This window comes from Cololabis saira, chromosome 5, assembly GCF_033807715.1.
Source record: "Cololabis saira isolate AMF1-May2022 chromosome 5, fColSai1.1, whole genome shotgun sequence".
NCBI lineage: Eukaryota > Metazoa > Chordata > Actinopteri > Beloniformes > Belonidae > Cololabis > Cololabis saira.
In genome coordinates, this window is record NC_084591.1 from 42,804,663 (window position 1) to 42,818,503 (window position 13,841).

At 38.2% G+C, this 13,841-nt stretch overlaps 1 protein-coding gene across 2 annotated transcripts in view; it reads right to left on the reverse strand.

Moving 5' to 3' along the window:
- LOC133444422 (troponin I, fast skeletal muscle-like) overlaps positions 1 to 7,415 on the reverse strand; it is a 49,897-nt gene extending 42,482 nt beyond the window's left edge. Inside the window, exons 1-3 of one of the 2 annotated variants that reach the window (XM_061722203.1) lie at positions 7,189 to 7,415; positions 5,502 to 5,537; positions 4,683 to 4,719 (exon numbers count right to left, since the gene is read on the reverse strand). In XM_061722203.1, coding sequence (XP_061578187.1) covers positions 4,683 to 4,719; positions 5,502 to 5,512 — 48 coding nt within the window. In that variant the 5' untranslated portion in view covers positions 5,513 to 5,537; positions 7,189 to 7,415. Of the gene's footprint in view, positions 1 to 4,682; positions 4,720 to 5,501; positions 5,538 to 6,972; positions 6,998 to 7,188 lie in introns of those variants that run through there. The other variant, XM_061722204.1, reaches the window with a different exon arrangement.
- Between the last annotated feature and the right edge of the window lie 6,426 nt (positions 7,416 to 13,841).

Below are 13,841 nucleotides of genomic sequence, written 5' to 3' on the forward strand. Positions count from 1 at the left end.
CAGGTGTTAAGTTTTAAAGTTTTCATTTTTATAATATCTAGAGACAAAGTAATGCTTTTTTGTGGTTTTGTTTTTTATTAGATTATATGTTGGTTTTTTTCCATGCTATGACACATTATATGATATCATTCAGCTTTTATTGAAACATACATGTGTTTAGTGTAACTCTGTGAGGATTGTGCACCTGTAGGCAGGTCTTCTACACTGCAAAAACTCAATATCTTACCAGAAATATTTGTCTTATTTCTAGTTAAAATGTCTCATTTTTAGTCAAAAAAATCTCATTACACTTAAAACAAGAGTCATTACCAGAAAGATAACTTGTTATTTGACAATTTTCGCCTGTTTCAAGTAAATTTTCTCTTGAAATAAGTAGAAAAATCTGCCAGTGGAACAAGATTTATCTTCTCATTCCAAGCAAAAAATCGTGTTCCACTGGCAGATTTTTCTACTTATTTTAAGTGAAAATCTACTTGAAACAGGTGAAAATTGTTGTTTTTTCCAGTGATGAGTCTTGTTTTAAGTGTAATGAGATATTTTTTTTTTACTAAAAATGAGACATTTTAACTTGAAATAAGACAAATATTCTTGTTAAGATTTTGAGTTTTTGCAGTCTAGTCCACTTCTCATAAGTAAACGTCTCCAGCTGTCTCAGGTTTGATAGGTTTCTTCTCCCTACTGCATGTTTCCGATCTCTCCACAAATGTTCAACAGGATTTAGATCAGGACTCACAGAAGGACACTTCAGAATAGTCCAGTGTTTTGTTTTTAGTCATTCTTGGGAGTTTTTAGTTGTGTGTTTTGGGCCATTATCCTGTTGGAATACCTACAGTATGACCTACGTGCAACAAAGCAGCTCCATGTGTGACGACCCTGTCTAATTGTGGGCATGCCTGACTTTCTCTGTTTTGTTTTGAGGAGTCTGGTGTGAGCTGAGCTGATTGGGCTGATTTGGAGCACCTGGGCCCAGTGTTCCAGGCTATAAAACCTCCCTGCCTTCAGTGTGGCTTTCTCTTCCCTGCCAGCCCCATTCGTTTGGTTGACTCTATTTTTCTTAACAACACGCACCACACATTTTCCACATTCACACACACTGACACTACTGATGCTGACCTCCACACCTCACCAGTTGGTTTGTTTTGCATTTGCAGTGTTTTTCTTTAAAATAAATAGCATATTTTTAGTTGCACTGTGTTGTTTTCCATTTTTGTCATGGCCTACGGGCCAGGTTATGACACATGTTTCACATATGCTCTTCTTTTCTTTGAAGGCTTTTCTCGCTCACTCACTGCTTTGACATAATATGACCAGAGTCTGGTTCTATAATATGTGCCACGCGGCAGGACAGGAGTCAGCTTTTTCTTATGTTTTTTCCCACTGTTGGCCTGCCCCCACATGCAATTGATTGAATAGCAGCTAGGCAGTTTAGCCTCCATGTGATTGGCTGGTTTACTTTAAAGCCTGAAAAGTTTCACTTTTCTCAACGTCTTACATAAGTGATGCAAAGCTGTAATGTCAAATTAAAGCTGCAGCGTTCCCCCCACATTCCTAGGTCAATAATACTATAATAACTGCCTTTGCTGTTCACAAACTCTTATCATAAGCATATCAGAAATGACACCATCCACGTCAAACCATTCAAATGGCAGAAAATAGGGACTATCAAATATGAACCAATCAGATGAAGGGGGGGCGCGCTTTTTGGCGTCTATCGTCGCCACGGTAACGCTTTTGACTGAGAAAAGTAATGCGCGTCGTCGCAGGATGGAGATGCACATTTTGATGTATAACACACCTGGGTGCACGTTACGGTTCAGGCGAAGAAACGGCCGAAGAAATGGCATAAATTGCGCCAAAATTACACGATTAATAAATGGCCGACTTCCTGTCCGGTTTCAGCCATGGCGCCAAGAGACTTTTCTTTAAGTTGCATGATACAGGTGTTTCGTGCATGTACGTCAAACCGTATTGTGGGGCTTGAGGCTCGAAGTTTTCTAGGGGGTATTATGCCACGCCCATTAATGCAAACCATTAAATATCAAATTTTTCTCCAGGCCTGGCTTGCGTGCAAAATTTGGTGACTTTTGGGGCACGTTTAGGGGGAAAAAAAGGCGCCCATTTCGTCGGAAGAAGGAAGAAAAAAAAACAAGAAAAATTCCTTCGCACTGTAAGTGCTCGGGCCCTAATGAGTGTTCTCTGGCTCTGGAAGGCCTCATTTCATGGCCACGCTGTGCGGGACACAGCAAGCCCATATTGTTTTGAACACCTTGAGTTTAAACACAACACCCTGCTGATTCACCTATCCTGACCTATTATATAACTGCATAATCAACGACTGACCTTTTATGAAGCACAATCCAAAGCCTTAATATGCAAAATGTCCATTGTTTCAGATAAATATGCTATATTTCTCATTTCTTCATGTTTAAAGGTATCTGCGTATTGTGACAATAACAGCGCATATAGAGTAATTAACACTGTAAAGTCTGAGAATGACAAGCAATATTTATGCGCATTCCTCATGTATACAAGCTCTTTACGTGGTCGGAGCCAGGAACAGGTTTTATATATACAGTATACAAAATCTGGAACTACAAACAAACTGTGATGGCAATGTGTAACAAGCAGGAGTGTATGTGTAGACCAGGGGTCGGCAACCCAAAATGTTGAAAGAGCCATATTGGACCAAAAACAAATATGTCTGGAGCCGCAAAAAATGTAAAGTCTTGTATAAGCCTAAAGCCGGGCATACACTGTGCGATTATCGGCTCGTTTTGAGCCGATTTTCCAGTCGTGCGACTATTTTTTGGATCGGGCCAGATTTCGACCCAATCGTTGCTCGTGCCTCGTGCAGTATACGTGGGGTAACGACGAGAGATTAAAGGCTGAAATATGGTTCTGCGTCAAAACGACGCCGTGCCTACAGCGTGTGGTTTTCGTCCACGCAGACCACACGCCGTCACCTGTGCCGTCACCTGTGCCGTCACTGACGTGCACCTCCCGAAAATTGTAACTACGCGTCGAGGCGACGCAGACCACACGCAGACCGAGAGGGCTGTGATTGGTTCGCTTGGAAGCAACGCATTTCCGGTTTCCGGTTTGAAGCAGTCGTGAACATTCAGGGCTCTTTTCCTCGTTTATATGTGATTTTTTTTGTTTTGGTTTTTTGCACAATAGTTGTCCTTATCTCTTTGATTTACTGTGACCGGAAAAAGTCGGATAAACCATTCAGAAAAAGATCGCTAACTAGCGGCCGCGGGGGTACTGCACCGCGACGAAATGGAGTGACGGAGAAGTCCGAAGGGTTCACGACGGCGTCACGGCTGCGGCGTGTGCTCTGTGTTGGTGTGACGCAGAACCTTAATTCAGCCTTAACACCTCACGACGAGAGATTAACACCTCACGACGAGCTCCCGATCACAAATCGTGAGGTCGCAAGAAAATCAAACGTGTTTGAAATCCTGGTCGCTCCTCGTGAAGGAATCGCACAGTTGAAGCAGCTCTGACCCGATTGGACTCATCCTTTCACAGAGAGCATGCGCAATCTCTGATGTCACGTCAAAAACTATTATTTGTAGTTTAAGTGTTGCAAATTCACATTACAAATCATGTTTTAATAGCAAAAAAAGACAGCATTTCCACGTACGGTGCGGGTCGCCACGTACCATATGCCGTAGGCTCTGCGTTGGTGTAACGCGGAACCATAAATCAGCCTTTAGTGTGTGCGCTGTGCTGTTCTGAACATTCCTCTGTTGTCTTCATTTTGCTGGGACGTCGGTCCCTCCGCCGAGACACAACTTTTGCTGTATGCATTCTTTGTTGTGTCTAAAAATGATGCGCAGTGCCGACCCAATCAGAAACGGTACAGATATTTTGGGATTTTTTTTATATATATATATATAAAAAAATAAAATTATAAAAAAATAAAGGATCCCCATAACCTTTGATCGGGTGGACAAGACGCACGTTTGGGTGGACACAGCTCACCCCTGCCCCAAAACCGGCCTCGAGTTCCAGTAACAGAAGTCCGACGTGAAGATTATGAACGTATAGTGTGAGCAGACGAGTCGCATCAGATCATCGGGTCGTACAGCGTGAGACCATTAATCGTGGGCTCTGAACTTTTGAACTCTGTCGTGCAGTGTGAGATGGAGCTGAATCAAACGATTTAAAATATTGCACAGTGTATGCCCAGCTTTAGAATGAAGGCAAATGGCGAAAGCCGAAATGTCGAGAAAAAAGTCAAAATTTCCAGAAAAAAGTCAAAATTTCGAGAAAAAAGTAAAAATGTCGAGATTAATGTTGAAATACAATTTCGAGAAAAAAGTCGAAATGTCGAGAAAAAAGTCGAAATGCCGAGATTAAAAAGGAAAGGAAAAAGCAAGAAAAAAAGAGAAAAAAAAGAAGAAAAAAGAAAAGAAGAAAAAAAATGAAGAAAAAAAGAGAAAACAATAAAAAAAGAGAAAAAAGAGAAAAAAAAAGAAGAAAAGAAAGGTCAAACATGTTTGAAAAAGCTCCAGGGAGCCACTAGGGCGGCGCTAAAGAGCTGCATGCAACTCTAGAGCCGCGGGTAGCTGAACCCTGGTGTTTACATACACCTATCATTTTATGAGGTCTAGCAGGTGAGTGCATATGTATGAAACCTGCCGGTTAAGTTCACACACACGGAGTCGGGGTTGTACCTTTAGATGATGCCTGCGGCTCGAAGTCATCTTTTTCCTGTGAGAAGCACAAACAATACCATAAGTGTCTTGATATGAATTCAGTTCTTCAGAAGTTGATGTACAAAGAAACTGATTACATATCTTTCATGTCTGATTTCATGTATTTCTTTGCAGATTTTAATTTTTAAAGCTTTCTACACTGAAAAAGTTAAATGTTTAACATCTGAGTCTGATGTAAGATTCCAAAATAGACAGAAAATCTCTATTGTTCCTGGCTCTGACAGGCTTGGGGCTTCTAGGATAAAGACAATCTGTTAAAGAAAAAAATAATGGAAAATAGAGTAGTGCAGTCAGCTTCCAAGTGCAGGGCAAGTCAGGAACCAACACAGTTAAACATTGCAGCCCTATCATGCAGTGAGTACTTTACATTCTTAATCAATAACTACAGTAAACACAAACTTTTTCTTTCTCTTGAGTATCATTTTTGTTTCTTTGTATTTCTCTTTTTGACTCATTTTTTCTGTTCATTTTTTATTTATTCCTATTTCATTTTTCCCATCTTCTTTTCTATTTTCTTCATTGTGTCCTTTTATCCTTCCACATGTTTTAGCTCCCCTGTTTCCTTTAACTCAGACTTGGTTCTTACCTTTTGTTTGCTTTTTTACACTTATCCTTCCCTTTTTCCCTTTTTATTCTTTATATATTTCAGCATCATTTTGTCTTTATGATGTTCTTATTTCGTTGTTTGCTTTTGAACAGGTTTTTTTTAACATCTGAGCACATTATTCCTCCACTGCACATACCGTAGGATCAACACAAAAATAAAGGCGCACTTACTCGTGGCTCATGTTGGCGGTTTCTTTTCTTCACAGCCTATGAACATAAAAAAAAATGAGAGAGAGAGAGAGTGAGGACAAGTTCACGATCAGTTTACTGTACAAGAGGATCGTCTGTGACCTCTTTAAGCATTTAATGAGCAGTTGAGTGATCGGAGAGCTAAGTTTGGAGAATGGGTCAAATGTCGCCACTGTCCCCTGAGTTACGCTCTTTTACAGGTGTTCAGAATTAAATAGCCTGCAGAAGTTAACACTTCAATTCCTTTTGCAGAGAAGAATGTCTGGGACAGAATGTGCTGCAGCAGCAGGGTCGCTGCCAGCAGCGCTCAGTAGACGGAGGTTCACGCACTCCAAAAGAAAAATTGTCTCAATAAGAAAACAGCCGGTGCCAGAATCATATTTCAAGAGTTAACTTTACTAAAAAAAACACATCAAAGCTTTACTTCTCCATCTGCTTTCATCAGTCAGTCTGATTTGCAGCTTACATGACTGTCTCAGAAAATTAGAATATTGTGATAAAGTTCTTTATTTTCTGTAATGCAATTAAAAAAACAAAAATGTCATACATTCTGGATTCATTACAAATCAACTGAAATATTGCAAGCCTTTTATTATTTATTTATATATCAGCAATATTAAAATAATAAAAGGCTTGCAATATTTCAGTTGATTTGTAATCAATCCAGAATGTATGACATTTTTGTTTTTGTAATTGCATTACAGAAAATCACAATATTCTAATTTTCTGAGACAGTCCTGTATATTAACCAGATATAAGAGACATATTTCACTATTAAAATGCAAAAATAAATCTTTACTAATTTATTGAAAATGTTTCTTCTTTTTTTAACAAAAGATTCCAACCAAATGCAAATATCAAACTTCAATGATTTGACAAGCTTGATAAGTATATACATGTGAAAACAGGTACATCATTTTATCTTTCAATATCATTGTGTAAAAGCTCATTTAGTCACCAAAACTCAAACAAATAGCTGACATTCTTCAATTCATCTTGCAAAAATATGAAAGTATGGAAAATATCTTAAACAGTAACAATTTATAAACCTTTTTGTTTTGCTTTGCTCTAAAATTGCCTTACAGTACATCCAAACAATGTAATCCTAAAAATAATCTGCTGTCCAGAAACCACACCCCAAACATCACAACCAAACACTACAACAAGAAAAAGCCAGCTTTGGAAACAACAACCATAAAATCAATGAAAACAAATGAGACCGGTGATTGAAAAATATGTCAATTATTCAAGTAGTTTAGGAAATTTAAGTCACAACATTAAAAAATCAGTCACAAAAAACATCCAGTTTTGCAAAAACATCCAAATGAGGCAAAAACCTAGAAATGGGAATCTTCTGGGGAAGAAAAGAAAACCAAACAGTCATCCGTTATCCAACTTTAGCTGGTTTCAAATCTCTGTGCAGCGCTATACAATCTCACAGCGATCATCAAACCTGTGTTTGTGGTCCCCTCTCCTCCACGCTGGATCACATTTCCCTTCACTTTTAAACAAACGGCCAAGAGGTCAGGAGGACTTTTATCTCTGCAGCACTTTACCAACACATTTCTCTCCAGAAAGACTCCGACTGCACACAAAAGCTGTCTTATATCCATTTTCCATCACTGAAGGAAACATTAGAGGTAGAGAAAGAAAGGGAAAGCAGTCTCACCTTTGACAAGACGGAAAGCCAAGGAGGAGGGCAGTAGTGGCAGTGGGAAGAAAACATCCCAAGGGTGTGTATATATGAGCTGTCAGATATGGTGATGTAGCTGCTGTTTATGGAAATGAAGGATCCTCAGTCCAATCCCACATCAAGCTCCGGAAATATCCCCATACACCCAACTTCATCCCATAAATCGGACGTCATCAAGGAGGAGCACAATTTCATTTTAGGCCTCTCCTCTGTACCCCTGATGCTATAAATGGGAAGAAAGGGATGTGATAATTCACTCACAATCAGAGTCCAAACATTAAACCAAATGAATCTGGTAAAAAAAAAAAAAGGCATTATAGCAGAGAAAGACAGGTGCAGTAGTGCAGAAGCTGATTTTAACTGGTTTTTATCTGAGAATTTGGTGAGAAAGCTCAAAAACACTTTATATTTACACAAACACCCATTGACTTCTAGGGGGGAAAAAACCAACCAGTTTCAGCTTTGCAGTGGCTCAAATGATTAATTACTATGATTATTTATAAGTGTTGATAGTCCCTTCAAGAATTTGTGGCATCATCAACGAACTTAACTGTTTGTTATTTCAGAGTAGTATAGTGTGTCAGATCTCAGGGAAGAGAAATGGGACACATATCTCTCAATAATATTTAGACGGGCATGTCTCCAGAGGGAAAAATTCTTGAAAGTGGACATGTGTTCATGCAACCAAATCTTGCTGCAGCATCTCAGTGAGCTTTCACTATTACCACAATTAAGTTTTAATTCTTTTTTTTTTTTTTTAAGTTTTAATTCTTATTTTAAGTTAATATTTTTGAGAAATTGTGGTGGGGCAACAAGCCCTTAAAGATAAATAAAATGAATTAAAAATGTAAATTTTGTGGAGTGAAACACTATAAAATGCAATTTGATCCTCAGTAGATAAAAATAGCATGAGATTCACATTGTCAAGAAATAATGACCTTGTCTCATGTGTACACTATAATACACTATAATATGATTAAGGTACTTCAAGGATTGTTATAATGACGTTTGGCACCAGTAAAGAGCCGTATCAAGCAGACATGCAGTATTTAGAGGCAACTATTTATCAATATAACAGTACTTTTATTGACTTTCATGGGAAACAAACACTTCTTTATTCCTAACTTCTACTAAATGTAATCAAGTAAGTATTCCAGTTCAAGTTCAAATATGTTTACCTTTAATCAGGAAGGCGGAACACAAGACCTGAAGATTAATGACGTCTGATCTTGAGAACAGCATTCCAGGAATCAACAGGTGATGACTCTGATGTGGGACAAGTCTTACTTCTCTGAATTAAACCTTCTCAAATGTCATGCAAAGCCCAACTTGGAATTTCAAGTGACTTGAACCTGCATCACAGAGACTCCTGAGACTTGAGAAACAGGCTTAGACAGAGATTATGAATAAACCTTTACATCTATAACGTTAACTATTATACTCCAAATACAGTGTTAAATCACTTGGCATTTCTTCCCTCTATAAATAACGCTTGCTGGGTTTCTGGCGTGGTTAACTTTCATCTTGGACTGCTGATTGGAGATGAGGGACACAGAAAAGCTTCCAGGATTCTCTCTGGCCACAAACAGCCTTCTCATATTAACAGTTGTGCTATAAAAATAAAGGGGTATCATTTCAGGTAGGCAGGAAAGCAGATTTCAGGGATGGAAAACCCAGCAGCTGCTTTAAACCTCACTCATCTCAAATGAATTCATCTGGACACAAAAGCTACAAGTACTTCTGCAGGAAATCTCACATCATTCACAAGTTTAGTTATTTTTTTTTATTTTGTGTAACTTAAGTTTTTATTTTCTTATGATATTCATGAATCCACCTAAGCAAATGTTTTTTTTTATCTTTTTTTCCCTTTTTTTCCTTTTTTTCTTTTTTTCTTCTTCTTTTTTCCTTTTTTTCTTCTTTTTTTCCTTTTTTCTATTTTTTTCTTCCTTTTTAAATCTCGACATTTCAACTTTTTCCTCGACATTTCCACTTTTTTCTCAACATTTCAACTTTTTTCTCGAAGTGCATAATGAAAAAAAAAATCTTCCCCCAGTTATAATTAATATAGATACATGCAGCATGTGTTGCCTTCATTCCAAGACTCTCATTTTTTGCGGCTCCAGACATATTTGTTTTTTGTGTTTTTGGTCATTATGGCTCTTTCAACATTTTGGGTTGCCGACACCTGATGTAGACACATACTGTATACTGTAAGTTAATTTACAAGTTTGGATTGACTCATGACTTTTTACATTTAAATGAGATTCACCATATATTGATGAGCTCTGCAGCTGACGTTCAGCTTTGCCGCTAACTTTTGTTTCTATGCTGCCGACGTTCCACTAGGCCAGGGGTCGGCAAGTAAGTTTGGCCTCGGGCCAAATCTTTTCGGAGCAACTGAATGGTGGGCCAGAACATCACATCAATCAGGCGAAACATGGTTTTTTTTCTACTAAACAAAACTTTTTTCCCCTTATCTATAGGCTACTAGTATTATTATACTATCATATCTTGTACAAAAAAGTAATTTAAGAAAGTCATTAGTTTAAATAAAGTAACTTGAATTTGCTACAGACTGTTATTAGTGTGTTATTATTGCTTTAGCGCTACTCTGTGGCTGCGTTATGAAACCGCTTATAAGTAACTTGGTGATAATAATATTATTTTCTGCCAAGCTACTAACAAATGCAGTCCTTCTTTAAAATACACAGAACGACATTAAACACATGAAAAACCCATGATATGAACAGTAGCACACGGAGCAGCAGCTCTCTGTGTCTGCTGAAGCGAGTGAGAGGATATGCAAATGAGGCGGATTTTCCGACGTATTTTTAGACATATAATGGACGTTTTACCATTTAAAAGACCAACAGCAAAACTCAAGGTAAGTTATCAGTTGCATTTTTCACAGTTTAAACCACGACAAATCACTTTAAAGCAAGCTAGCTTGCATAAAACGAAGATACGTCTTACCATTTCAACAGCTTCAGGAGTTCTGCCGGGAGTCTGTGCCTACGTCACTCCTGAATATTTGTGTGCACCTCTAATTAAGGCCCCCCTATGCTACAGGTGACAGGGAACTATACAGAATTGTGTGCGTCCGGAATCATGAAGATCCTACTTTTATTTTATTTTATCTTTTCTAAATAAAGGCTTTGAATTCTCTATGAAATTGTCGTTTTTGTGATAGTAAATAATAAAAAAAAAAAAAAAAAAAAAAATTATTTATCAGATTTTCAATGTCATCTGGCGGGCCAGATATTATTGGAGACGGGCCAATTTTGGCCCGCGGGCCGCCAGTTGCCGACCACTGCACTAGGCCGTTGACTTTCAGCACTGCTTCTGACGTCCAGCTGTGCGGCTGACTTCAGCTTTGCCGCTAACTTTCAGCTGTGCCACTAATGTCCAGCTGTGTTTTTGACGTCCAGCTGTGCTGCTGATGTAGCTTACACTTATATAGCGTTTTCCAGCTGTACTCCTACAGCCCCAAAGCACTTTACACTGTAGACATTCACCCACATACCTGTACACACACATTCACACACCGGTTGACGACAGAGCTGCCACACAACGGGCTGGCCTGAAAACAACCGGAGCAACCAGAGGATTCAGTGTCTTGCTCAAGGACATTTTGGTGGACACAGGAGGAACTAGGGTTGGAACCACTGACCTTCAGGTTCATGGGCGAAACACTCTACCAACTGAGCCATCTTCCCCCAAAGTCAAGGATACAAAATCAAAACATTTTATGAAAGAAATATTGAATGTAAAGTATTTGGATAAAATAATTTTGTTTTGTAAAGTACGTGCTTTTAGAAACTGATAAACTACAAACAAGCCACAGTGATGAGGAAGGTTTTCCACACAAACAAAATGATTAATTAAAAAGTTATATAAAATGTAACAATAGGAAACTCCTTAATTGTGATCACCTCAGATTCTCTGCCCAGTGTAAAAGTAAGGAATATTTGAGCTGAAAGCATTTAGCAAGCCAGACTATGGGAGTAAATGGAGATGGTGAGAGGGTAAAGTGAGAACGGAGAGTGGTTGATGAGTTTGAGTCATGTTGGGAATGTCTTGATGAGTATGAGGGTTGGATCGGGTTCACGGATCTGTCAAAGAGACGAGCAAGGATTCACTACAAAAGATGCCTGACCTACAACCTGAGCCCCGGGAATCTGCTTTTCCTGTCAGGTGGCCTTTCCTCACTATGTGAAAACAGTAATGACTGCATGTGTATGTTTACAAAGTGATTTATTCACACGCTGAGGCTAAAAATATCTATCTAGTTTTGTTTCTTGTACAGAATTAGTATTCTTGCTGCGTTACGCAGGGGAAGTTTTCCGCTGGAGTCATTAGTTGTCGTTTAGTCCCATTCAAGAATATGTTTATGTTTGTGTCTACTTTTCTGTTAAAAGTCATTCTGACACACATTTAGGGCTCAAAATCAGAAAATATACCTTGTAAAAATGAAAATGTCCTAACTCGTAAAAATAGTATTGTCCTTATATCTCAGATAGGAGAATGAGGTTGTTGAAGTAATTTTTAATTATTCCTCTGGCGCCACCGTCAGGAATGTCTTTGAAAGTCACACCACTTTTTCCAGGACGTGTAGGGACGTCTGCTTGCATAATCTAAACGTGCATTGCAGGTATATCTTTGTGGACATGGGTCTGACCCATCAGGCTGACTATCTCAGATCCAACCATGCATGTTTACACTTGTGTTCATTAATATGTACAGTCCCTGTTAACAAATAAATACATTGAATTAAATTGAATTGATCGATGTCCCATTTGATCCAGGTCTGAAATGCCCAAATATAAAATTACTGTCAAAATGAATCAATATTGTAACAATATTCTGGATAGATGCTTGAGGCAAAGCTAAGGGAAGATTTATACATTAATTAGAATATTTATTCAAAAATTATTATTATCTTATTGGTAAATATTCCACTTGACTCCTACTTATATTATTTATATCTTACAATATCCTATTTATATCCTTGGAGAATGCATTTACAGACTGCAGAAAATAAAGCAGCAAATACATTTACGTTTTTATCTGGCATTAAGTGTGCTCTGCATCTTTTGAGATGTTGGTTCTGCAAAATCTTACAAATGATTGTGATGTGATTGCATAATTGAAAGTCAGCAGGTTTGTTAGGTGGAGTTTTGGATAAAAACAACAACGTTGCCAAACTTTCTGTTGACATGCAACATTCAAACCTAGCCGTCATTCTACATCCTCGCTGTACAAGCAAGTATATCATTTGCCATTATTTCAGTTTCTATGGTTGTGAGGATCCTGCTAACTTTTCATTTGTCAATTATTACAACACTTGGAGAAATGTGGAAAAGTATTTCCAACCATCTGGACATAATTGGAAAGTCCACGTTTTACGTTAAGGCAGTACAACCCTAACCCTGTAAAAACAGCAACATGACAGTGCACAGAAACCTAAACATTAACAAAAGCAATTTACTGATCATTTCAATGCCAAATCAATGCCTTCTATCAAATCCCAGATCATGCAATGAAATGAAATGTCTTTAATGTTTTAGCCTATTGGTGTTTAAAAACAAAATAAGGGTTTACCTGTAAGCACTTGAGATAGATGTCAGTCCTTTTCAGATGTCTTATTAGGTTAAAGATGACCATTTACTTCCTACCTGTACAAAAATAAATGAATAAACAAACAAAAAAGTGAGTGCTTGTATATTTAAACAGACGAGAGACGATTCCACCGTTAGTCTGTGAGCGGTGGTGACTAAGTTTCATCTCAGCAGATGGCTCTCTTGTCATTTCTAATTCTGGACGGTGTCAAAAACACTTGTCTGATATTAGACGGCACATGTCAGATGTAAACTGCACTGACTTTGGGCAGTTACCTGGCAAACGTAATGGTAAATTAAGACTATCAAGTGCTGATGAGCAATATTCAACCAGCCAATGCACGGGACAATACCCACATTTTAGACTCACTGCTGCCAAGAAACTACAATTCCCAAAAGGCAGATGCTTCCCATCAAATTTCATGATCACAGTTTCAACCCAGCAGTTATTGACTGCTAGAAGACAAAGAAAAAGGAAGAAAATACTTACTTTATCCCTCAGACCAAAGTACAGAGTAGTTCTTTGAAGATTAAGACAGGATATTCATTTAGATGCTTTTATTTGGGCAACGTTTGACTGTGAAGACATAGTGTGTGTTCTTCATTACTTTTCTACTTTCTTTCATTTTTTTTTCCTGTACTGATTTATCGGGAGATGGGGGTGGCCATGTAAACATTACAGCATATAATAAAACTTAAACTTTACTGAAACTTTGGACTGTGAAGACAAAATGAGTTTGTTTTGGGGCGGTTAAGTAGTCATTGGTTCTTTGTTACTCTCCAACTATACATTGCTGTTTTAGATACCAGTAATAGCAGCTTATGGATGAAAATAATCTACAAATCGCTTCATATTCTCAATTCTACATGATAAAAAGTGATATAAGATATGTACCGGCATCACACTGACATGAAAAGTGTTGCTGGGACTCCACCAAGATAAAAGTCTTACATAGGACCCAATGAAAGAAAACCTCACCCGTTAATCACAGTTGTTATTTACTGTCAGCT